Genomic DNA, 26833 nt, shown 5'->3' with positions numbered 1-26833 from the left:
AAGGAAACAGAGAATCATTTGGCGGTAGCTGCTATGATTTTCAAATAGCAGCTTTTGATGCTCTGTTTCAGAATTCTCAGAAAAGCCTCAGAGTTAATATAGAGAACGTAGTGCTGCTGCTGGAGCCAAGTTTATGGGCTAGCATCGAGGTAATATTATCCCTACCCTCCATGTGATACAGTAATTTTCAATATACATATTCCATACCTGCTAGACCAGGTATTCCTTCAGGCCCGTCAAGACCTGGGGGACCTTGCACACCGGCATCTCCTTTTTCTCCTCTTAGACCCATTCTTCCTTGAACACCTAAAACAAAGTTTCATTAAAAAAAATTACAAAACAACATCTTAGAATATAAGTTTTATGTGAAGTTTAAAGTTTTATAACTCTTAAAACTAATGAAGCAGAAGTGGGGCATAGGATTTTCACTCTGCGACCACACACAAGCAAGACACAAGTTCACAGTTAATGCCCTCTGCATTTCTCATATGGAGACAAAAAGAAGTTTCTGAAAGCTTCCATAGAAAAATGTCTACACAAAAAGCCAGATAGCATTAGTTAAGCATGTACAACTCATATACAGAGAGTCTATATTAATATTGCAAACAAAGGAATTCTTCTGACAGTCAAGTATTTCTAAGCAGACTCCATTTCTTTGCAATCTAGCATCTAGTTGGTAAGGACACCCATTTCTGTGTTCACGGGCTACTAAATGTGTAAAAAACCATGAATGTATAGCATGCAGGTATATAAGCCTCCTAGTACTACTGACATATTAATACTGGTTTAACTTCACAGTAAAAGTTTTTTGAAGGAATATGGACTTGTTAAAATGGAAGTAAATATTCAGTGTAATATCCAACTATCTCATAAATAAAAAGGCAGTTACAGCGTTCAGCAATAATTATTTGAAAGCCATGTGAATACTCTCAGTAGTAGAGTCAGTTTCTTCCGTGTTTTAGAGTCCACTGGAACTGCAACATAGATAACAACCCTAACTAGTTTTGGATGACAGCACAATGCATGTGTACCTTTTAAGCCTTGTTCTCCTTTAGTCCCAATACCAACCAAGGTCTCAGATGGTCCAGGAAAACCTTTATCACCTGGTTCGCCTTTTGCTCCAAGAAACCCTTTTCTTCCCTTTAGTCCTGGGAAGCCAGAAGAACCTGCAAGAAAACATGATGAAATTTTCTGAAGAAACCTGACTAGACGATAGCATAAAGGCAGCAGTGAAACTCCCGTCTTCAAGGACAACTACGAATGTAAATATACATTCCAAATCAACAACCTAAAGTAGCTTCTTAATTACTCCAATCATCAATAAAAAATCTATGAGCACAAATTATGGCAAGAGATGGTAATTATTTCTTATACTGAATATATGTATAATCTTTTATCTGTTGAATAGATATAATAATGGTATTTGGAATGGGATAGAAAAAAAATAGAGCAAAAAAACTCTCTGCTCTTTATTTAGCAAATCACCAGCCGCTTTTACAAATACCAATGAAATAGAAAGGGTGGCAATTCCAAACTGCTAAAAAAAAATAAATCATGTTGTCATTCAGTTTGTAGACTGCACATATACGGAAGTCAAAGATTTACCAAGACTCAAGGAATTCTGGCATGACACGCATACTCAGAAGTGATAACATACATCAAGGTGGATCACAAGACTACTTCAGCATGGAAGTTCCTATATTCTAAGTAATAATGAAGGCAGATACTACGGCCACTTGCCTCTGATACCCGGGTTGCCTGGTCTTCCAATCATGCCAGGGGGTCCAGGAATTCCTAACAGGCCCATTATACCTGGCTCTCCCCTTGAGCCTGTGGAATTGAAGAATAGGAACATATTTGTTAGTATTTGATCAGTGAAACAGAACATTACTTCAGAAAACTACACATGTGCCTGTCATTTAAGTGTTTAATTGCCTGTTTTATTTTTTCTCCATTTCTATAACATACTGTCAAAGCCAGTTTTCCAGTCTTTAACCACATGAACAGCACTTACACACACAGTAACCCCCAAACTACCTAGATTAGTAGCTGCAACAGCTTCTATCAATGAATGAAATAACTGACAGTGCGGATAATGTATCTGAGATATTCGCACAGGGATGGGAGACCTGTCACGGGATGTTCTGGCTCAGAAGTTGAAGGGCAGCTGGGACATGACAACTCCCCTCAAATGACATCAGAAACCTAGGTTTGCGCAACTAAGTCAAGCGCTACATGTTCATCATTAGTTTTATAGGTTGTATATATAAAAAGGTATGTACCATCTCCTTCCCACAGAATAATGCAGGATTTGATAGTAATGAAAACTCTTTGTTAGAGGTAAGAAGCATTACATACCCGATTTCTTTTATTCTACAAATCAAATTTGAACATGTTTCTGAAAAAAACCTACAGGGATTACCTACCTTACTTAAAGTTAGCTCTGGTTAACCTGACAGAGTTTGATCTGACTCGACTCTGTTAGACTCAAGATCTGAACTTGATTTTTAAGAAAAAGAAGGTAGCATTAACAAGCTATTTGTTTGAAAAGGGATGCTGAGTAAGAACTACTAAACACTTCACACTTCCATTATGCTGGGGAGTTGCTTTGAATGTTAACTGGTTCATGTCCTACTGCAAGGACATTACTGTGCGAAAAACAATGTAAGGCAGCCTTCCATTCTCAGAAGACCGTTATAGAAAATTCAGTACTATGTCATGACAGCTTCAAGATATGCTCATCGTTTAGGGAATGATGATTTATTTGTTTTCCATATAGACTGCAATGATATATGAAAGCTGTTGATAGAAAAACATTACAGCATCTTCAATTTGGAAAAGCACAACTGACACCTTTTTGCAGAGACTGACTTAATTTCTATGTCAAAACAAGTATTTGGGGAATCCTTACCTGGCACACCAGAAATTCCTGGCCTTCCAGACTGTCCCTTGGGACCAGGTAATCCTGTGTTTCCCTGAAGACCTATTAATCCAGGTTCCCCAGGCTTTCCATAGATTCCCGGGATACTCAAGCCAGGAGGACCTAGTTTTCCTTTTGAACCTTGCGAACCTCTTCCTCCTAAGAAAAATGCACGACAGTGTAGTATGGTACATCTGCCTGGAAAACAAACCTTCATCTCTATCTTGCCATCGTGAGCATGACACTCTTCTTGAACTCTGCCTGTTTGAGGGCTAAACATTAGATCTATAAGACAACATACACGTTCAGGAAATCTTAAGCGAGTTGTGGTGGTGGTTTTTTTTTTTTTTTAAAGTGGAAAAAAAAAAAGAGGCGGGAGTAGACAATTTTGTTCTTTCTCAGAAAATGAAATAAGAAACAAGCATGAAAACCCTACCAATTCTACATTCATTCTCTAAAAAACAAAAACAAAAAATCCTTTTCAGTTCATATATAGAAGGACTGTGCTGGGTACCCGAGTGTGTTTCTCTTGGAATGGAAATCATATGCAGTATATGCAGGTACTTTTAAGTCCCTAAACTGGTTTTCTACCTAGCTGAGCTCTTCCTGTTTTGTTTCTTTATCAATCGCATTGCACCAAGGAATCCAAGTTCAGCCCCGTACAGGAGACATGACTGAAATATCCTTTTTCCTGCGGAATTTGGGCCAGTTTGTGATAACTCTGTACTGTACAATGGCATCTAAATCTTAATCCATCTTAATCAGTGCATGTGTTTCCTCCCATCTGCAGAAAGTATATCTTGTAAAAGGGCTCACATTTTCTCACATACTATCCTATAATCAATATCCAAATCCAACTTCAGCTCCCTCAGGCCATTGGAAGGCAGAAACAAAACCCAGACCCACCCAGCCAAATGGCACATTTGATTCAGAAGGTCCTACCTGGTGGGCCTGTAGTTCCCTGGCCACCTGGCAAACCTGGCAGGCCACTAAGACATTCAGCAGGTTTCCCTGGAAAACCTGGATCTCCAGGAACTCCAGGTGAGCCATGATCTCCTAAAACAAAGGAGACTTGATTCACAATGATTTAAGTAGAAGTTTCAGGCTTTGCGTGAGCATTGTTTAACTTGGCTTCCCTTTCCTTAAAATAACTTGCTGTGCTCCTTGAGCTTGTTTGACAATAGTACCTCTTAGGCCATCATCACCATCATGTCCAGCACGCCCTGGCAGGCCTGCAAGTCCTGGAAATCCAGTATCACCTTATGCCATGACCTCCTGGTGAACCCAGTCTACCTGGCTCTCCGGGAATAACCATGCCTGGGTCACCCTGCAACACAGAGAGAAATGTAAACAATCCACATGTACTATGTTTTGCAAATCTGCCAAAATATTTTCTCCGCTGTGTGATCAATTAACTTCTTTCATTAGGGTAATTTTCTCCATTCCCTGGGGATCTTTCACATTAGATTTTTTAACGGCTCCAATTCAGCAGACCACTGGATGTCCCTTATTCACCAGCTGCAGGTTCCTCACCAGAGGAGTAATTCGTCTAGACAGCTTTTGAACTCTGTCTCCTAACTCTAAGAAATTGCTATTAAGCAATGCAAGACACTTCCCTCCATTTGGCCTTTTTTGGCCATTGTGATGCTTGCTGTAGCTGTGAAAAGCTTTGGACCTGTATCTGAAAATTTGGCTGAAGTTTGGGCAAATACAACTTTTCCTTTAAGTCATAGTTTTATCAAAATATTTATTTAAATAAACAAGGTCAGCACCCAGATGTGTCTCAGAATACCTGAAGTCAGTTACTGGGTTTTTTTTAATCATTTTCTGAACATTGTTTTCCTTGAAGATTGTTTTATCATAAATATCCCAAGTCTATTCCCTGAAAGGAAAGTTTGAATTGTGGTTTTTTTTGGCTGACTGAACTGCTGGTTGTTTTGAGTACTAGCAAATCAATATGTTCATAAAGCAGGTTAGTAGAGCTGAGCTTATACTAGCCACTGATGATATACTTGGACCACAAAGGCCACTCCACATCCAGCTGTTCTGTGGCATCAAACACAGATTAAGTAATAATTAAAAAAATCCACAACCCCAAACTCCACACTTGTCATGTCAAAAAAAAAAAAAACCCACACAAAATGACATACAAACACACAAAAAAAGAATTGCCACCTTTTAAGAACATTTAGGTGTTATTATTTTGTTCAAATTTGAATCCTGATTAGAGAGTAGTCAAGAATCCTACACTTACTTATGTCATCAGTAGATTAGCTTCTGGTCATCAGCAAGAGTGGCTGCAGTATTACCTCCAGCCTACTTCCTTTACACTTCAATTCAACAGAGCACTTGCTTAAATTAAATGCATACTTACCTGTCACTGACCTCCATCAAATATGTGCTTAATTGCAATTTCTGAATAGCCATCTTTTCAGAAGCTGTGGCCTTAATTTTTTGCCATCAGCAATGCAATATCCTCCTTGTGCTCTGAAAACTGAAGTACCAAAACATCCCAAACAATTGGAGTTCTGAAATCCTGTATCTGAATTCAAAATTTTGGCTTGAGCCCCTTTATATATAAACAATTTAATTTCATAGTTTGTGCATCACTGGTCAGGAAATATAGGAACTCCTATATTCCTTAATTTATTTGCTCAGTGTCACATTTAATGAATGGGACCTATGGAAAAGTCTGTGCTGTATTTCTAACCAAACCTTTTCTCCTGGTTGTCCCAGGTTTCCAGCTCGGCCTGGATCTCCGATCTTTCCTTCACAACCTGGTGACCCTCTGCCTCCTGCAAGTCCTTTATCTCCTGCAAAAGGAATTAAATGGCAGTAGAGATGCTATGGTTATCACCCTATTTACAAATGGGTATTTGTATGGATGCAGTTATGAGCCTCTGACACTAAAGTAGCTTACATGAGCTGAAGACAGCATCCTGATTTCAGAGTTGATGTGACACGTTGCATGTTGTTCCTTACATATTCACTTAATGTTGACTGTAACACTGCTTGGTTATTTGCTTCAAATCAGTTATTTAACATGTCTTTTTAAATTTTTTTTTTTTTTAAAGTGAAGCTATTCTGATGTCAGTTCCCTACTGTTTTCTTTAACAAGCAGCCTGGTAGTAGTTCTAGTATCAGAGCTTTGCCCCCCTGCCCCCCCGTCCTGATGGGATTATGAGAATAGTTCTTAATATTTCTAGTGTCCAAAGAGGGGTGTGACTTTGCATGAGGAATGGCCAAATTCACAGTATTCAAAATGCCTTCTATTACCTGCACATTAGAGCAGGTATTGCATTGTACATAACCAAAATTGATTAAAAATAAAGTACTGACACTTATACAGCTCCGTCTCTATAACACATATCCAGGTAAAGAGAATCCATCTGAAGTAAGTGTGGCACTCAGATGAGCTGCACCGGTTTGGGCAGTATTCCAGGAAGCAATGTCTTTCAAAATATTTTCCTACTGCCACTTTGAGATACTCAAAGAAAGTTTCAAACTTGCAATTTGTAATTTACTGCCTTCAGGCTTATAAGAGTGCTAAAAACACTTGTCTGACTAACGTTCATTGATTTTTTTTTTTTAACTTGATTGTTTTTAATGTGGACTAAAAAAAAAGTGGGTTTGTTGTTGTTGTTGTTGTTTTTTTAAGATTAAAAAAAAAAGTATTTTACCTTTTGGACCTGGGTTTCCAGGAAATCCAAGCCCTGGAAAGCCTGTGTCACCTGTTGGCCCTGGATGTCCTGAATCACCTGGCTCACCTCTTGCTCCAACCCTACCTGTACAAAGAAAATAAGTAAACTGATGTATCTCACCACAGAACATCAACTTGTAAGATTAGGTGTTTTATAGTTTATCATTATTAATTAGGACACCACTGTAGATTGTATTAGAACTTAGACACTATTTCTCCTCCACAGTAGGTTTTCACAGTTAAAATGCTAACTGTGTTCACAGTATCAAAGCGGCATGAGCCTGTGACTTTTTATGCAATCTGCCCAAATTCCAGACTTTTAGGAACAGTTACATGCAGATACAAATCTTCCACTTGTTGAGAATATATAAACACACTTCATAGGGGTGAGCTTGGAACCGAAGCAACTGTAAGAACAGAAGCTATCATAAAGCTGCCAAGAGATTTTCCTATGGCTTTCAGGGCAGCTTTAAGGACTATCATTCTACAAAACCAAAGCAAAGATGCCTTATGGTTAGCCCGGATGTCACTTACTGTCCCTCAGTGCATTCAAAAATTCTGCAAATTTAAAACACCAGCAACCAAAAAAATCCTACCTAGAACCCAAGCCCAAAACCCACCCAGAAAAGGAAACTCAGGTTCTTAATATCTTAGAACAATGGTTAGTAACAGTCACGTCAAAAAGGAACTGGGAAACAGTAATACAGTTACTTTTTTGACTGTGCCCCTGCAAAGCATGAGAAGGGCCAAGGGCTTGAGGAAGATTAAGAATGCTTTAACCTGATTTTGTTCCTTCTGTTTTGAAGGTTGCAGCAGTCTCAGTATAATTTAGGACAGGCTTTTGTTGAAATTATGCCAGAGGCCCCTTTCTGGATATACGAGCTGTGGCATATGCACCAGATGTTTCCAGTTCCTGGAAGAACGAAGTCATAGCAGAGGACTGCTTGGAATCTGCCATACTGCACACCATGGACATGGCCCCGTGTGCCCTTCCTATTCACATCCACTTCCCCTGGTTTTCCTGAAGGGGAATGTTACAGCTAATTCCATAGTTTCTATACCACAGAAATCCTTTTTATAGTTATTTCAAAGTAACCCAAGAGTTTTATTTGGCCAGATCTGGGAGAGAAATCCCAATCAGATTATCTCTGATTTTTACTGTGTTTAGTGCAGATGTACTCACCAGGCACTCCTGGGGGTCCAGGTAAACCATCTGGTCCTTGAGGTCCGGGCAACGCAGGTAATGGAGTTATCCTACTGGTCTCTCCTTTCAGGCCTTCAGCAAATACATAATCAAAGAATACAAAGGCTTATAGTTTGGCAATATGTAATCTTAAGCATTTAAAAATATTAGTGATCAATCTACTCGGTTAAAAATGCAGTCTTCTACAATTCCCATATTTCTGAAACTCCAGCAGACTTTGAAAAGCCTTCAGATCCTGGCTTCATAAAGCAAAAGAATTTTATTGACACCAAGCCCACCTGCAGCCTTCCTCTCAGCCCTCCTGCAGTCTACTGGAGACCCAGAAAAGGAAGCACAAAGTCAGAAGGAAAATGATGCAACTGAGAAATGCTTAATCTGTAACTCCATTTCATAAAGATTTAATGGGTATTCTCTTCAAGAAACCTTGACTATATCTGCTGTCCAACTTTGAGTTCTTCCAGATTATGCTTGCCTATAAATACATACACTGGTATGTTTTCAGCACTCAAAAACGATGAAGTTCTTCATGTTTTCCCCTGATGACTTAGCTCACACTAATAATGATGACTAGATACATATTTAAAGACTTTTTTTTCCCCCATGATGAGGACAGTCAAGCACTGGAACAGGTTGCCCAGAGATGATGTGCTGCCTTGGTCCTTGGAGATTTTCAAGGCCCAGCTGGATAAAGCCTTGGGTAACTTGGTCTGATCTCATAGCTGACCCTGCTCTGAGCAGGAGTTTGGACTAAAGACCTCATAGGGTCCCTTCCAACCTCAATTATCTTATGACCCTAAGACTTTTGCCATTACCTCCAGTGGGACAAAAGTTGGAACAACACTGTGGAAATCTCATCCCAAGAAAAACTTCCTATGTTTCACAAATTAGGTCTTTGACTTCAACCTGTCTCTGCAATTTCAATCAAGTGCTCTTTAACATAGGTAAAACATGGTAAAACAGGAAGTTACAAACCAGCTTCTCCAGGTAATCCAGGTGGACCAGGTATTCCTTTAGAGCCTTTGAAACCTCTTATTCCTTGTGGTCCATATCCTGGCAGTCCAGGAAGCCCAATCTCTCCAGGAAGACCAAGACTGCCGGGCAATCCAGGTAGTCCTCTATCTCCTTTTGAACCAGCCAATCCCTATTAATGATTACACGTGTGGGTATACCAAACATCACTTGCTTTCCACACCAGCTTTCATAAGAAAATGCCCGATTCTCTGTTTGACTATAATCTTGCATTACTTTAGCAACAGAGTAGCTCTGCTAATTTAAGAGGAATTTTTCCTCTGATTTACTTGTGATTAAAGGAATATAAATTTTAATATCAATGGTTACAAATAGAGGGCTATTAGGAGTGAAATAGTACAAATAAATACAACAGCTTTATTTTTCAATCGCTGTGGCATTACACTGTACACTTTCTTCTTTAAAACAGGTTTGGTAAAAAAAAAAACACAACCAAAACCAAAAAACCAACAACCCTCAGCTCTGATTCTCCCTGAATACTGCCGAGTCAGGTTAGAGAGAGTTATACCTCAATCGCTTTTACAGTTTCTCAGACAACGCAACACAACAATAATTGTTACTTTTTGTTTCTGCTGAACAAAGAGCTCTGCCCTAATGATTCTAGATTTATGGTCCGTCCACCCAGCTTTTGTGGTTTGTCTCAGCCCTGACTGAAGATTAACTCCCAAAGACTGAACAGGAATTATTTGAATTATTATTTCCTCTTAAGCATTATAAGTACTTTGGAAAACCATCTTTTTTTTTTTAAATCTTATTCATCATAGGAATCCAAGATAATGCTCCAATACAAATATCCAAACGAACACCACAATAGACTGCCAAGGTTTTTCAGCAACGTGTATCTACACTAGCCTCATCTCTCCAGTATTACATATGAGTATTTACTCTCATTCTTTCATACATACTGGTTATGCATATTGGTTGCTATAGTTGAGCACAGTACCCTAAACCAGGCAGAGGATATTCAGTAAAAGTATCTGAATAGATAAAACAGGCTGTTGTGTAAGATATAAATACTGACTTAGGTTTTCATGAATTCTATATTAATTGCAAACAGTGCATACCCACCTCTTCACCTTTAGAACCCTTGGATCCTTTAGAACCAGGTCTTCCCAGAAATCCACTTGAACCTTTTCTTCCTTTGTCGCCCCTGGCCCCTGGATCTCCTCGCTCACCTTTTGGCCCTTCTGGATACACATATCCTGGCTCACCTTTTGATCCTTTATGTCCTTGATGTCCTCTAGAACCTGGAGGTCCCTGGAACAAAGCAATTAAAAGAATTTCAGTGCTAGACATATGTCAACTGTTTTCAAGCTTTCTTTTTTTTAAATTAAATACCCAAGAGTGGTTCTCTCTATCCTCATCTTTATTCACTGCAATGACACATTTCAATGAACAGGGTTTTTTGGGGTTGTTTTTTCTTTTTCTCCTGCCTTTACTCCTTTTGGCCCTGATTATCATTTCATTTATACTACTATAAGCAGGAATAATGCAGGATCATTTAATGGATTAGACTGTTAGCTACCAAGTTGTGCTTTGGTGGCACAAAAAGAAGGACCAGAAAGTACCTCAAAATTTAATTAGAGATTTCTCCTCCACATGGGACTCTCTCCCCAGGGACACTGTAACAGTCACAGTTGGCTCTGTTCGTAGTTAACTTCTCCTCTCCCTTCTTTCCCCCTCAGGGTACAAACTGGGTACTCTATCCCAGCCAAAACCAGTACAAGCTTAAAGTACGCTGGGCTCTAGTGATCTTGGGCCCATGAACTCTTGGGAACCTTCTGGAAAAACCTGTTAGAAGACTCTTTCATTCTGCATCTGTATGGCAACCACCACAATGAATACATGTGCGTGATGTTTTTTTAGTGGACAGCGCCGACTGTAATTTCTCATGAATAACTACTGCTACAGGCACAAGTTAGAACAACCAAGTGGATGTCTGTGGCAGCAGGTGTCAGCCTTCCCTCTTCATAATGTTTCCCAAGAGGGAATGTCCTTTGCACCCCTGAAGAGGGTATTATGAGAAGCAAGTTTCTCTGCACATCTGGGGCTTTATCAAGTCCTGAGTATGCTAGAAACAAGAGAAGTAAGAAGTTTGATGTTCATCACAGCACACAAAACTCTATATATGCTTTACAGCCACTGCCATGATTACAGAATTATGTAGATGAACAGAAGTTAACTGTAAACTACCTGTATCAGGCAGAAGCAGCAGTCTAGCCATCATGAAATACAGCACAGGTTAATCTCACAGTTATTTACCTGCCTCACTGCTTGGGCTGAACTTCTTGCTGCACTGAGCAAAACAGGCTCCTGTAAAGCTAGGTCAGCTATGTCCACATTACAGTCTCTACCTAGGCCTCCCATGCAGACACATTCATCACTACAGAAAGAAAACTGTTGAGATCACCTAGTGTGACACTGCATGTAACATCAGCCATGAGGTTTCTCTGAAATAATTCTTGTGGGATCTGAAAAATAATCTGAAAAACCCAAGTCTTACTTGAGCTCCTGGAAACCCCAGTGCTCCTGGAGAACCTGGAGAACCTTTTGGACCTGTTGTTCCTTCTCTACCTGCAAAAGAAACAGCATATTTTGTAAAGGAAAATGAAAACAAGGACATGGATTTTGACAAGTTCCGATAATCACACCCAGCATTGAACGTTTCTGCTTGTTACATTGACTGCATCATCACAGACTGACCTGGCTTCAGGCTGCACCTAAGTCTATTAGCGTTCTGACTTCACCTCTTTTAGGGCTTGTGCTCGTATCAGTGGATGGAGCTGCATCAGGCTCTCACACACATCACAGCCTCAGGGCTAGTTCAAGGACTGCGTGCTGCAGACATGCCCATACCTGATTCTCATGCTAAAAGCAAAATCATTGGCATTTCCTACTATCCTGTTACAAACAACAAGATAATTTACCAGGCATGCCATCTTGGCCACGTGGCCCAGGAGAACCAGGAAGACCAGGTATTCCCGGAATATAGCTGCAATCAGTACACACATAAGCTTCATCACCTAGAATGAAAATAATTCATTAGCTGTTCCACAGCAAGTCATTCCCAAGCTTAACTAATGTGTTACGTAGTTTGTTATAGAGGATGGCTGAGACTTTTTGGCCAGAGAGCGGTAGGAACACGGCCTTAATTTTGTTGGAAGATCACTTCCAACACAGTACAAAATTACCTGTGATCAGACAGTGAATCAGAACTGATTACATTTAATTGAAAATGCAGGAACATTCAGTTTAAATCTCTTGATTTTTTCAAGTCTAGTTTTAGTAAACCATTTGGATATAGTCACTCTACTGATAAGCCAGGTTCTCTCAAAAGAAGAAAGGGACATAGGCTTCAAATGAACGTGGCTCCATAACAGCCTAGGTGACTTTAATGACTGGCAAGTGGCAAAGAGATTCAGCAGCTCCTGTGGATATTTGCAGAAGGAACCTTCTCTCAGAGAACAACTATTGGTGTTTAACATAACAATGGGAGAATAAAAAAACCCTACCAACCTGTAATAATTGTTTGTCCCAGTGAAGATTGATACCCTGGCTGCAGTGCTGTACAACTGGTGTGCAGCACTGGCATGTGCACTGCTCTTTTAGCTGCTGTTTACTGTAAGGGGAGGAAGACATCTTGCTATCCCTAATGAATTTTCTCAAATCTCTGAACTCATCCAATGGCTTAAGAGGTAAATTAAATTCAAAATTTCATGAGGATCCATGAAGGTTACTGGATTGTACCATCTACTTCTGAGTGATACTTATCTGAAACTGACCTTTCATGCCAATATCTCCTGGAGATCCCGGAGGTCCTGTACACCCTGGCTCTCCAGGAACTCCTGGTAGGCCTGTTCTAAACGTTACTCTACCTGTTAATGAAATGAGCATGGCACCATTACATTAGCAGATTATTCAGACAATTCTCTATTTGGTAAGAGAGAAAAAAGTTGCAGGGATGAGCTGGAGACAGTATTCTGATCCTTATGGGTCAAGTTGGTCCCTTCCAACTTGAGATTGCTTCCAACTTCTATGATTCATTTAAAAGAGAGAACTACCCAGACAAATCCAAAACGCCTAACTGGAAGCACATGAGGATAAATATGGTAATGCCAAAGTAAATCTCAGCAGACGGTTGGATCCATCTGTCTAGCCTTTAAAAAGCATAGTCCCTTTTGGGGAAAGTATTTCCATTTTATTTGAATCAACAGAAACATAATTCTTTCTTCTACCAGGAATGGAAAGGAAACTTTTCTTTTAATCCTAAATTATTAATGCTGCTCATGTATCTTTGACAGAATTATTCTGGTGTATTTACTATTACTTTGGAAAAACAGAACATGCATTGAGCTCTTCCTAAGGTAATATATTTGGCAGATAGATATATTTTTCAAAGAGAGAGAAAAGAGAAGCACTACATTGGTACTGGTTCAGAAAAACTTGTTTTGGCCATACCACATATAAAAAAACCATGATGCTGTTGGTACTCCTAGTTAAAGAGGTATTCCCAGTTAATACTTTTTCTAGAAGTTTTATAAACTGCTACTGCTTTATTTTCATGCTGCCAGAAATTCAAACCTGCTCTAAGGACCACTAAGACCTCTGGAGGCAGGCAAGCGATTTCTCTAGCTTTCAGATTAGCCCCTTCTGAATTTGCTTTTACAGATTTACTACAACTTTTGGAAGACTTAATTTTAAGAACAGATTTTCTCTCATTAGTCTTTCCTAGTTTTATGTAGCAGATTTTTATAGTTACAGTTATACAAAAAGGTGAGAAATCTTTATACTGGGAAGTCATTATATCCTCTCCACAGAATCTCATTAGCAATGAAGCACAGACCTTCGCTTCATGAATATCCTAAAACAAAATGTCAAACAGAAATTCTATTCAACCATATTACTAAAAATATACTCTATAAGTAATGTATTTATATAATCTCATACATTAGATACTGAAATGACTCTGGATTTGTTCTTATTCATTATACATACAGCACTGAAACATCACCTGGTTCTCCTGGAGGACCTGGTAATCCAACAGAACCAGGGCTGCCAGTAATACCAGGTAGTCCTGGAGGGCCTACAATACACAAGCCAGTTTGTCCTTTCTCTCCTTTTGTTCCCTTTGGCCCAGGAAATCCTGGGGGACCTCTCAGACCAGGTCTTGACACACCTAACCGAAGAGGAAAAAATACAAAAATGAAGTTAAAGAAATGGAATTTTAAAGCAAAGTAAGTACTCAGTAGGATGAGTGAGAGACAAACATACTGAGTTCATCCCACAAATCTTTTTTATCTTGTAATATATTAAATAATCACAATGACAATGTAAAGACATTTAAAAATTATCTTTAACCTCCCTTTAAATACTTGGCCCATCAAAGGTTTTTGGGTGACAATTTTTTACCGTTAGAGATATGTTTGAAGTCATCTGAAGTTAAGATTCCACAAAGCTGATTCAGTACAATGGGCAGGAAGAACAATGTATGTTATTGTTGGTACTGGACCATTACACATACCTGGTCTACCAGCATCTCCGGGAGGACCCTGTGGCCCTGCAAAAGCAATGTATTTAGAACTCGAGTTAAACCACTGTATACTCTGCAAAGTCACTACTCGTTAATACCGACTGCAAACTCTAGGCTTCTGCATTTTAAGCTTATTTTAAGAATTTGGTTTTCCCTGAGTAGGCATCTACTACTTATGCAACTGTTGCATACTGACAATTCTCACTGAAATCTGGCAAGATATGGATGTTTACAACAGGTAGGAATAGGATCTACCACATTTATCTTAGGTGGGGATGCACTCAATTACTTCAGAACAACTTACAGGCCTGCAAACTTGCTTCTTTGTGCCACTATTATTTGCTCTAGTAAATATACCACCTCTTAACAATGCATTAATACCTTTGCAAGGCTCAACTTCCCTGTTGCTATCCCTTGCAAGTATGTAAGTAGACTTGTAACAACAAAGAGTATTCACTAAATGCAAAACAATCACTTGGATACATAAAAACTTCGTAAAACTAGATCATCAACACACAGAAAGCAAGGACTTGCTGGATGAGTATAAGATATAGCGTACAAGATACTGTCTCAGAGTTCAGCCCACAAGTCCTTCTCATATTGTGAGACAGCCCAAATAATAAATCAGTACATTTTAATTTTACAGCATGGCCAAAATAAACAAAATAAAAACTTGCAGATCTTTATTTTTTTTGAATGATAGGCAATAAAAATGGCATAAGACAAACTATGAAAGCTACCAAAAAAAGAGAAAACAGTGCATGACCTTTAATAGGAGACTTACAGCTCTGATGTAAGTCTATGGCATATACAAATAATGTGCTGATGCAGTAGCCCACTAAGGTCATGGGACAGGATGTCAGTGAGCTTAGGTGCTCAACTCAATGATCTGCACAGATAAGCGTGCCAGCTTCATTATTTTTAAGAGGAAATACGGCCATAAATCAAAGTTTCTGGATACATTTCAATTCTGCAATTTGATAGGAGTAATTTGAAAATACTCTTGTAAAGGCAGAAGCAGGTTGCTGGGTGCTCAAAAACCTAGCCTGCAAACAAGCCCTTTGAGTGGTCAGCTCTTGCTAAAAGATTCTAGTTTTGATGTCCTGCTCACCAGGCATGCCACGTTGACCTTTTGGTCCTGGAGGTCCGGGGGGTCCTTCATCTCCTTTTTCACCAACCACATTATCATAATACTCTGTCTTAAGAGAAAGATGGTAAGAAAAGAAAGAATAGTGAGAATGAAGAGAGAAGCACAGTGCCTCATATTGAACATCTGGTTTGAACAATGTTACGATCTCATTCATAATTTTGATGTTGTGACACCATGAGACCTTTCTAATCACATGGTACTTACAAGCAGCCAGAAATGAAATCATAATTGTTATGCACAGATAATGCCAAGAGACCTGTATGAATAGATGGGGCTGGGATTTCAGCCCAGTTCCTCAACTCCCAGAGAACTCCTCTGCCTGCAGATGCAGTTATACAGGCAAGGTATAAGTTGGAGACCCAATCATGAATATTACGGTAGCATGAAATAGAAAATATTCTTGAAAGAAACCTCTAGGAATCACTTAGTTTAGTCTGTTCTGCTCAAAGCAGCATCAGCTACATCTAGACTGCTCTTTTAAGTAATGGTAAATGAAAACAGAGAAAAATCAACTACTTAAATCACATGTGCATTAGAAAGTCATTCCTGTAAAAATACTTAATTTATTAAAGTTTAATATTATGATTAATATTAACTATTAATGATATATTATTATATTATATTACATATAATATATAATTATCTATTATAATTAGACATAATTATTATAATTAAATATATTAATTTAATATTAATTAATTAATAATTATGATGTTTCAAAGTTTCTACAAATGACAGGCAAAATAAAAATGCAATTAGCTGTAACTCTGGTGTTGGTTTTTTTTTTTAACACTACAAATTTTTGCTCTTTTCTGGATTATTTTGCTTGGGCACCATTACTAGCAAACCACTATTATAGTAAGTATTGTGCCTTGATATATAAACATCACACTGAAATTTAAACGGACTACTAATGCACCAATTTTAAAAGGAATAAAAAACTGCTTAAAATTAAAATTAAAAATTTTTATTTTCTCCTATTGATTTTTTTGAAAAGCAGTGTTTTTTTAGTACTCTGTTAGTATCACAAATGATTTAGCTTTTTACAAAGTTATTTCTTTCGAACAATTTGGGCAGAAGGTTTCCATTAGGTGCGCATGGGGCCTTTAAGAAAGCCACTAGCGAGACAGCATGACTAGACAGAGAAATTGTACTCATAGCATCTCTTGCTTTCTTTAAAAAGTCTTCTTAGGATTTTAAAATTGACAGCACCTGTTCTGGAACTGATTAGAGATTGGTTTAAAAATTAACTCCTGTGAATTTTTGTAACTGTTCTGTACAGTCCAATCTGCTGTCAAAATTGCTGGAACTGAGCGAGGTCTAACCAGGCCCTGATCGTGCATCCAGCTCTACATGAAGGAAGATGCCATCTCTGTGAGACTCTCAGCAACATCAGTACTTTGAGAAAGCCGTGCCTTGATTACAGCATCATGGGACATCCGTTATTGCCTCATACAGTCAGTTCGACTTATTCTAATGGTTTAGAAAAATGATATAATGAAGATAATTTACACGTACTTGACCACAAGCTCCAGGTGGACCAGTGCTTCCTTTCATCCCCTTCATCAGAGGAGAGAGATGGGTTAGTTTATTAAAAACAATATATGACATTACATTTGGTACCCACTGTTACTTCAGTACATTGCTCATAACATTAAAGAACTTCTGCTCCTGACCAGTCCTTCACCACCACTCTGTTCCTTGCACAACTATTCAGCCACATACATCAAAAACTACATGAACACATCAGCAGGCATAGATGGACACCAGTTCAAATACATGATCTATTTCAGCTGATCCATCCCCTATTCCATGATATCATTACTTGTCATCTTTTAGGTAAAGTAAAACACATTGTATACACAGTGGTAAATAAAATGATATAATAACCCCAAAACATACCTTATCCTCATCCTCAAAAGCAACAACAAAACCATTAGACAATACCTTAGCTCCTTGCCTGCCAGCCAGTCCTGGTTTGCCCTGTTCACCCTTCTGTCCCTGCAGGTGACAGTACACAATTTTATGAAGATTGATCTTTTAGCACTCTCATCAGTAAGATCTAAAATGGAAAGCTTTAATCTTTCATGGCAATGGCGAGGTGAATGTGACTTGCTCAGGGGAAGAAATCTCAGGGAAATACTCAGTTTGGGGTACAGTTCCATGTCTGTGGGAAACACCGCAGGTCTCTCATCCAAACCTGACTTTATAATGGCACACTCCATCAATGCCAAGGTGGAGCTGCTCTGGACAGCACAAGCGTAGGAGGCTCTGGTTTGTTCTCCCTCTGCAAAGTACTATTTCTGAAAGGGTAGAAACTGCACGCAATGCGAGACTCTCGCATTCAGCAACTCCCTCTCCCAGAACTTGGTCGGTCTGCAACATGGTGCTGATCTAAAGAAGTGTCAGCAAGACCAGGAAGGAAAATAGTGCAGACTGCTGTTAAGGCTTTCCGCAAGTGTATACATGCAAGGAAAAGGGACTTCTCAGAGGCTTATGCAGTTGAATGCACTGCTAGTTAGTAAAGTTGAAATGGGAACAGAGCAATGACATGTCTTTGTCACGACAGAAAGTTTTCTTTCTGTTAGCTGAGGCAGTAGAGCTTTGTGGTCTGTCATTCCACATCAGACTGGAATGTGTTTAGACTGTCTGCGAAGGTTGTTTTGGCATGAAGATGATGTTTTAGTAAGATACATATGAAATATGTATCTGACAAAATTCTGACAATAAGAATTTTGATAAGATATTTGTAAAGTCACTGTGACCCTAATGATATCAGTAGAAGTGGAAGTGAAGTAAATATAAAAGAATTGGTATTTAACCAATCGAATACAGTATTCCAAATACATTTGAACAACTTTAGCTTTTAATTTAGTACACAAATGAGATCATTTTCGTTATAAAATGGCATATTTTAAGAATTATATGATGACAAGATGACAGTTTTAATATCTATCAGTTATTTTATTTCAGGCCAAGGCAGCCGTGACCTTGACAATAACTTTTTCTTTGTAAAAGAAAGTCTTTGATTCTAGTGATTAAAAATTATTAATTTTGCTTCTTGATTTACGCTGAAGTGAAGGTATAACTCTTTTGCAAGATTTTCAATGTGACTAACCAGAATTAAACTCCGTAGAATTAATTTTACATAACTTGGGTGGTGTCTCAAACCTGTTAGACAGTCAGCAGCAAGCAACAGGTCTTTTTATTTTACACAGAAAAGACAACATCTATGAACTGAGCCTCTCTCTCCAGCATAACTCTATGAGGACATGGTATGTCCCAAGGCCAGCTGTGTGAAAGGAAATGTTTCATCGTGTATGCAAATCAACATTTTCATACCCATTCTGCAATGGGAAAACGCTGTGACAGGAAGATACGACCATGATAAACAGATGACTATTACTTAGAACGCATTTAGAGAGCTTCCTTCCTTCCTTACCGGTAAGCCAGGTGGACCTGGGACACCTTCTTTTCCGGGTGTACCCTACAAAGGAAAAACATAAAATAAAATAATTAAGAAGATCAAAAGAGGGGTCATTGCATTCAAAGAGCATAACAACTAAATGCTGTGAATATAACTGTAATTTAGGTCTTTATAAATTTTGAAAAGCCATTAAGGCTATTTTAAAAATGTTCATTATTTCTAATCATAACTAAACGTTCATAAAACTACAAAACAGGGAGTAAGACATTCCCTGGACATTCCTCCTCCTGTGGAGGATTAGCTGAGCCAGACACTTGACCAGCACAAAGCGCCAGGCAAGTGCAGAAAATTGGTGTAAAATCAGGTCCTTGCAGAAGCAAGACAATGATAAAACAATACAGCAGCTAGCAGCCCTTCTAATGGTGCGCATGGAAAGATACTGAAGGGAAATTTTCTCTTACAGGAAATGGGGTTAAGGGATGACGTGAAGAGAAATTATTTGATGAAAAAGAATAGGGAGTGCACTTCAAAGGTATTGGAAGTAGGGCAGTAGATGGAAAAGTGAAAACAGAAGGAGGCAGCATGCCAGAGGTATCTGCTGTTTTCTGTGGTGCACAGCACATTAGGCAGCTTTCTGCTGAGGTCCTGGCATCTAGTGTGGCAACAATACCTGTTAAGCAATTCATAACAATCACCAAAAAAGAAGACAAAGGGAAGGGAGAGAAGGGGGGGGGGGGGGAGGGGGGGGGGAAACAGAGGAAAACCCTAAAAAACAAAACTTTGAGAGACTGTTCACTCTTCAAAAAAAAAAAAAAAAAAAAAGAAGGGGGGGGGGGGGGGGGGGGGGGGGGGGGTATGGGGAGAGAAACAGAAGGAAATGAAACCATAATTCTGAATATGGATACCTTACTTGCCACCTTGAGGGCAGAAAACCTGGTTCATTAACATCCACAGCAGGAAGGTAGTGATAAGATAAAAGGGGGGTAGAAGATTATGAGCTCGGAATAACAGGGGAAAAAGTACATTTTAGAAATTTGTTTTGCACAGAATAAATCAATGAAACTTAAAATAATTTTGAAAAAGATGACCAGACCATGAATTACAATGCAAGCATCAGAAAAAACAGCAATACTCAAAAGATGGCAGAACTTAACCAGAGGTGATACTCTGGAAGACAAGAAGGAGAGCTGGAATGATGTCACCACAGGCTCAAAACTCGCTTGCACAAAATAATAATTTTTTCTAGAACGTAAAATCCAGAGCCATTTGATATTTTGTGCTCACTGATGCAATTTCAATAGCAAAAGGAAACATTTTGTTTTCACTTTAGAATAGCCAGTCAGTCAATGTCTTAACACTATTTGTATTTCCTTAGCATTCTTCAAGGTCAACAGGCAGAAAAGCAAGGGTGCTCTACTACTTCCTCCACAAAGAAGGGAGAGGTGAATTAAGAAGAGTTCTAAAAAACCACTGCATGACAGGAGAGAGCTTTTGCAAACAGAAGACATAATATTGAAGGAACACAGAGGATGGAGGAAGAATAACACACATTGGATAGCAAGAACTTTTAGTAATTTACACCAGTAACTTAAATAGAAATTAGAATTTTCATAATGCATAGGAATAATAAAAATAACAATCAACCTGCTCTACAGCATCATCATCATTATTGCACCATACAATTGAAGGAGGAGCAATCTACAGGTAGTACTGGTCTTGTCTTGCTACCTTTCCTTGTGGAAGGAAATTTATTGCAACCACAGAAAGTATGGGAAAAGTTTCAAAATATTATGTTTGGACTGATGAAATATTTCATTTGAAAATTATTTTTCTTAATATCGCTTCCAAAACGTATCTGGAATAAAAATTTTTTGCTCAGAAAATGTCACAAAACATTTTGATTTATTTGGATATTTTAGGGTTCTCCCCTAATTACATATTGGTAAACTGTTATGAATTCATACAGTTTTAGTTACTAAGAACCTGCATCTTTCATTGATTAGTTTTTATCTGAAAGTTTGAAAGCCATTTGAATGCAAGGTGGTACCTTTCTATTTAATTCTCTTCAAATTGTAGATATACTCAAGTAAATTATATTTTAATGTGTGTGCTTTTTAAAATAAACATATGATTTTTTTCTCATGCCGCCGTGAAATTATGTAACTTACTATCCTGTTAACAGAATAACTCTCGTGACAACTTTCTTCACGTTTCCACATACCTGCTGGTTGAGCATCCCAATTTAAGTCTGCTGCCTTAAGTAAACCCAATGTTTTTAATTCTCTTCTACATATACACTGGCACTATAAAGCTAGTATGTGTTCAGAAGAGCACTTTTTTTTTTTTTTTTTTTTTACTAAGTTCCAACAGTAGAACCTTTACAGCAAAACAAATAGAAGCGCATCCACCATCAACTGACCTTTACTTCATGTACTCGTTATCTGAGCCTACAAGAACAGTCATCTGACTTTCAGTTCTCTAGTCCGGTTTACTGGATGAAAGAGCTTTTGAATCTAAGAAAATTTGCTCTGAGTGGCATTGAAACAAAAACTGGAGAGCAACACTAGTGCAAAACTGCTTTTCAGGAAAGAATACATATGTGTATGCAATTGTTTGCACATACCTGTGCTCCGGGTTCTCCTCGGTCACCCTTTTCACTCTGAGAATCACCAACTGGCCCCTGTAACAAAACCACCCTCAAGATACGCATATTTTGAGACTCTAATTTTCTAAATTAAATATAACTTTTATAATTTTGTTATCTTTAAAAAAAAAGTATAAAAACAGAGTACAGTTAGAATGCTATTAATAGGTATTCTATTCATTAGTTCTATTCTATTCATTAAAGGTTGGAAAAAGTAGTGTAAATACTGGACTCTAAAGAGTAGCATTTACTAGGTGACGCTGCCCGAACATCTAGATTTAAGGGATTTACTTCTGGTCACTTACCGTAAACCCCATTGGCCCTGGAAGTCCTCTTGATCCTTTTTCTCCTTTCTCTCCTTTCAAGTCCTGTTACACAGGAAATAAAAAATTAATATGGTCTCTTGGATTTTTCTGTGCTTACCATAACACTCAAGTTTACAAACAAGAAATCCTTACATTACCAGCAAGCTTCTTCAAGCAGGGATGGTTCTACTTAAATGACTAAAAGAAACAGAAACTTCGTATCAGCGCTCCTGCCTAAGTCTATGATGTTTGAAAAGAAATGGGCTCAGCACGTATTTCTGAACATAGCGAGTTCAAAAGGACCTACCTGTGATTGCATGCAAGGGGACCGGAGTAAATACCCCCAGAAATGGCAACAAATTGCAAGTGAAAAAACAAATAAACCTTAGTTGCTTCACTGGAGCTACAGTTACCTCCAATATGTAAATGCAGTGGCTATCCACACGATCCTTGCCTCTGTGGGCTCAACATTAGACTACCTTACTCTGTAGTACTACTATGTACTGGGCCACATCCTAAGGTCATTGTAAAGCCAAAGTTTATGGACTGCCTAATTATTAGCTGGTTAGACTCATGCCCCAAACTATTTATGTAAGGAGTTTTGAGGCGGTTTTAAACCTTAATGCCCAAAGTCTCTGAAAAATTGCCATTCCCCTATGATAAACTGCCACAGCTGTGACTGGGAAGTGCTCCAGGTGGTCCATATTTGATTTAAACAGGGAAGAGCTGCTGTGCCTAAAAGTTGAACCTTGCTTCAGCAATCTTTCTCTTCCCTCCTCAGTACAGTCTTGATGCAAAATTCACTTTTTATTTTAGCACATAATGGAGAGGGAGTTTTGATAACTCCATGGATTAGATGCAAGTTAATTAAGGAAAACAGAGTCAAGAACAGGTTGAAGACTTGTTCTGTTAATATGTGAAGACTTAAAACTGTGTATCAACTACTGGTGTTTAAGTTCTATAGAAGGACAACATGCAAGAATTTTAATTCACAAAGCAATATTTAAAATGAAAGCTGAATCAGAGTATTTTCTTTCTCCAATACTCATTGTTTTCCCAATACTTTCCATGATTACTCATGTTCCAGTAGAAACAATGAGAAAATGAACTATGAAATGTACACGAATGTGTTGTAAGCTTTTGTGAAACTCCGGTAGCTCAGAGTCCTGATACTTTCAGTGACAAGGCCCAGAGGGCAACACAGCTGTGGCTTTGACAGCCATTCAGAAAATCCATGTTGATTCGGTGAAGCTAAAAGTGATTTACTTTTCAAGTACTGGGAGATCCACAGCAGGTGGGTTACTAATAAGCATTTAGCATTCCACTGGCATTGTGCAGATGTGCATGTGATTACACAGCTGAGCTGGCTGTACAGACACACTATCCAACTGTAATACTGTACAGACACAGTATCCAACTAAACAAGTCTGAAAAATGCTAGGATGGGTAAAAGGAAATGTTATCAGAACAACGAAGATGAAAATGTCCTCTCAAAGTAAAACCTAGCAAGATGGCTTATCTGAATGTGATGTTTAACAATTTTACTACCGTCATGTTGTCTGGTCCACTTAACGTCACAATAACGGTTCCTGGTGGTCCAGGGGGTCCAGTTAATCCAGTGTCACCCTTGAAAGAAAAAAGAAAAATAGAGTGATTACAAGCAGTGTGTTTTTATTGTTTCAAATTACCATCGCTATACTTTTGACATCGTGAAAATTTTCCTGTCATTACACTTAGCCGCTAATACAGTTAACACTTCTCTTTGCTTGCTATTTATCTTCCAATAAAAAAGGCATATGGAAGACTTAAGACTACCATGACAACCTTCTCCTAGCTGAGAAATATAAAAAGGCATATGCTGATTCCTGTTAAAGTATCTAGAATTAGCTTACAAATTTTACTACTATTTACTTAAAAGTTATACGACAATTTTAACTCTAAATCAAATAAAAATACCTCCTTGATTACTATTTTTCTCCCAATTTAAGTCAATCAATAAAATACATGAACTGTCTTTGGTGACACCCTCAAAACTGCAGTCTGTGTGTTACAGGGAGATGATTGTAATATAGTGCTGACAGATAAAATTAGCTTTCACATGTTCTTAACCAAAAACATAAATATCGCAGTACACTTTTTCATCAAGGCTCTTTTAGAACAGGGAAAGTCCTAAAAGTGATCTTTCCTGTGGAGCTCAACAAAACAACATCCATAATTTTCAGTGATTTTAAGCCAGTGGAATGCCTTTGCATGCACTTGCAGCATAACAGCAAAGAATGCATCACTCTCTCATCAGGAAGCAAGATGCTCCAAGGTCAACTGAGCTAATGCTAATGAATAATCAATTCTATTTACAGAAATTTTCCCAGGAAGCTTCTAGCACATTCCCGGTAGTAATTAGAAAGTTAAAACCAATCCCACTGTCAGATAGTGCTGTTTCGGTTGACAGCTGAATCAGTGCAGGTCAGTTAGCATAACCGTGAGATGCCCCAAGTTCTTAAAAGGGTCCTGTAAGGACATTCGGACTGACTACACTGGTCCTCCAACTGCAGGCTGAGGGTCCTGAGAGACAATATATGTATTCGGAGTCATTTCTAGCTTCATGTCAATTATATGGGATACAAAGTAAGAACATGCACAACAAATCATCCAATTTTTATTCAAAATCTGGGAGGTTTTCTAGCATCGTAAAGGCTGACACTGAAAAGACGTTGGCCATAAGAAGCTGTGAGTCTACAGATGCTATATATTTACCAATGTTTACATGCTTACATAAGCATTTAGGAACCCTGTGCAAATGATATATAAATGAATTTAATCCTATGTGTTAGTAAATATTAACTACTGGCTCCTCTTAGGTTTCTACCCTTCTTTCAGGAAGTTTATATCATTGGCTCTTGTGTGAAAACAGTTTGTCCTTAGATATTAATTGCCATGTTTCCATTTTCCAATAAAAGACTTCAACACATATACTGAAAATTTTTATTTCAGTGTACTTACTTCCCCAAACATTTCACCATAGTATAACAGAAAAAGCAGAAAACAGAAACAAAACTCAAAAAATGTTTTAAGCATTTCATACAACTACCTTTTTTCCTTTCGTTCCTATTACTTTCAGTCCCATAAGACCCTGTAAAAGAATCCCCAAATGTTATTTTTTTAATTTTAAGAACACCTACAAAACAAGTTAATTGATGTTATACATAATAGGAATTTTTCATTTTTATTACCAATCTGAGACTACCTTAGGTCCAGGAGGTCCTGCTTTCCCTGGCATGCCCTACAAAAAAGGAAAGAAAAGAATTCTTAATTAAAAAAATTACAATCTTCAGCACCAATATAGGTGTTTTGAAGTACCCAGTTTTCACGTGAGGTATATCACTATTTTTATTCTTTCTCCCACCTTTACAACCGCAATTTGTTGTGAGTGACAGAATGTCTATACAGTCTAGTTGCAAACATACACATCTTTCTTTCTTACAGTTATACAAATTAGTATTTAAAGTGAACTTATGGGTAATTACTTGAAAATCAAAATTTATGCCTATTTATGTCCAACCTACATGGACAAGGATGCTTCTGAAAACATGGAAATTATCATGCATAAAAATAATCAAAAGAAACTGAAAAAAAAAAAATCAGATGTGTGCAGAAGGGTATGTATTTCACATACATGTGTCTCTAGACCTTAAACAAGTCTGGGAGAGTCAGGTACTTGTATTTGTGTAATTCCATGGGTTTCTGGGAAAACCAAAGGTTAAAGTAACAAGTGAGACATAAGTTCATACTCACTGAAGCCCCTGGAGGGCCCTGTGGTCCAAGTTCCCCAGGATATCCTTGAGTACCCTGGGCACCCTGCATATTAAAAAAGAAACAGGAATAAATCTCCTGGCAAGATTATGAGCAAACCACAGCACTTAAGTTCGATGAACTGAATAACAAACAGAGGAGCAGAACTGTCTCTGGATTTCCTTTTCATGTCTCAGGATAACACAGGAGTGTAATTCCTCCCCACTGCTTCATTGGTTGAAATATGTTTTGAAACATAAGAAAACATATCTGTTCTAAAACTAAACTACTCAAGTGAGGATATATGTCCTATTTAACTGTGGACGTTCCCATAATCCTTATAGTCCTATTGCTACCCCTAATAAGTCTTTAATCTTTCGAATATTCTATGCAATAAATTCTATACTTCAAAGCTTCATTTTCAAAGAAATGGAAAATTAAAAATTCTGATTTTCCTTTTACTGTCCTCCATTTGTTCTAACAGTCAAGTGAAATGTCTGCTCTGCCTTCTCCTATTAATCTCCATCTTTTAAATATGGATCATACCGTCCTTTGTTAGTACCCCTCTAGAAGTTGAGCTGGTTCTATTGATCTGTTGAGCTGGTAAGATTGATCTGTTCAATCTTACTTCATGGGCAATTTTTGCAGTTGGACTAGATGGTCGTTGTAGGTCCCTTCCAACCAAACTATTCTACTCTACTCTACTCTACTCTATATGTAGAGGTAAACCCCTAAATCTATGACCAGTTTTTCTCCATTTCTAAAATATTGTTTGTCTGCAACATGACTTCCCTATCTCACTTTACTAACCCATAATGGACACTATTGGTTCTGATGGCAAAATTAATTACTATTGTCTTGGTGTACTCTGTTTTGTAAAGTCAGAAGAAAGACTTTGAATATATTGTATTAAGCAGATTACATAAAGTTAATGATTTTTTAAAGACAGAATTACTTTCTGGTTTTGAAATTAGTGAGATAATTGTAAAAAATACTGTGTCTAGAGAAAATAAACAATACATTAAAATTATATATATTACATAAAAGTCACTTTAATATACATACACACACCTATTTTATATATATATATATTTTAATATATATGTATGTATCTCTCTCTCTCTCAAAATCAAAA

At 38.0% G+C, this 26833-nt stretch overlaps 1 protein-coding gene across 1 annotated transcript in view; it reads right to left on the bottom strand.

Moving 5' to 3' along the window:
* COL4A3 (collagen, type IV, alpha 3 (Goodpasture antigen)) overlaps positions 1-26833 on the bottom strand; it is a 50471-nt gene that overhangs the window by 15564 nt on the left and 8074 nt on the right. The window contains exons 7-31 of the mRNA XM_009325116.1: positions 25702-25764; positions 25154-25189; positions 24998-25039; positions 23458-23535; positions 21910-21972; positions 21584-21640; positions 18976-19020; positions 17436-17534; positions 15495-15582; positions 14375-14410; positions 13865-14029; positions 12636-12728; positions 11781-11876; positions 11357-11427; positions 9922-10110; positions 8797-8965; positions 7804-7896; positions 6601-6705; positions 5636-5733; positions 4214-4247; positions 3863-3976; positions 2912-3205; positions 1741-1830; positions 1032-1166; positions 208-306 (exon numbers count right to left, since the gene is read on the bottom strand). Of these exons, the coding sequence (XP_009323391.1) occupies positions 208-306; positions 1032-1166; positions 1741-1830; positions 2912-3205; positions 3863-3976; positions 4214-4247; positions 5636-5733; positions 6601-6705; positions 7804-7896; positions 8797-8965; positions 9922-10110; positions 11357-11427; positions 11781-11876; positions 12636-12728; positions 13865-14029; positions 14375-14410; positions 15495-15582; positions 17436-17534; positions 18976-19020; positions 21584-21640; positions 21910-21972; positions 23458-23535; positions 24998-25039; positions 25154-25189; positions 25702-25764 (2452 nt within the window). The remainder of the gene's footprint in view (positions 1-207; positions 307-1031; positions 1167-1740; positions 1831-2911; positions 3206-3862; positions 3977-4213; positions 4248-5635; positions 5734-6600; positions 6706-7803; positions 7897-8796; positions 8966-9921; positions 10111-11356; positions 11428-11780; positions 11877-12635; positions 12729-13864; positions 14030-14374; positions 14411-15494; positions 15583-17435; positions 17535-18975; positions 19021-21583; positions 21641-21909; positions 21973-23457; positions 23536-24997; positions 25040-25153; positions 25190-25701; positions 25765-26833) is intronic.

Source organism: Pygoscelis adeliae, unplaced genomic scaffold, assembly GCF_000699105.1.
Source record: "Pygoscelis adeliae isolate BGI_AS28 unplaced genomic scaffold, ASM69910v1 Scaffold155, whole genome shotgun sequence".
Taxonomy (NCBI): Eukaryota; Metazoa; Chordata; class Aves; order Sphenisciformes; family Spheniscidae; genus Pygoscelis; species Pygoscelis adeliae.
This window is presented reverse-complemented; position numbering and strand designations above follow the sequence as displayed.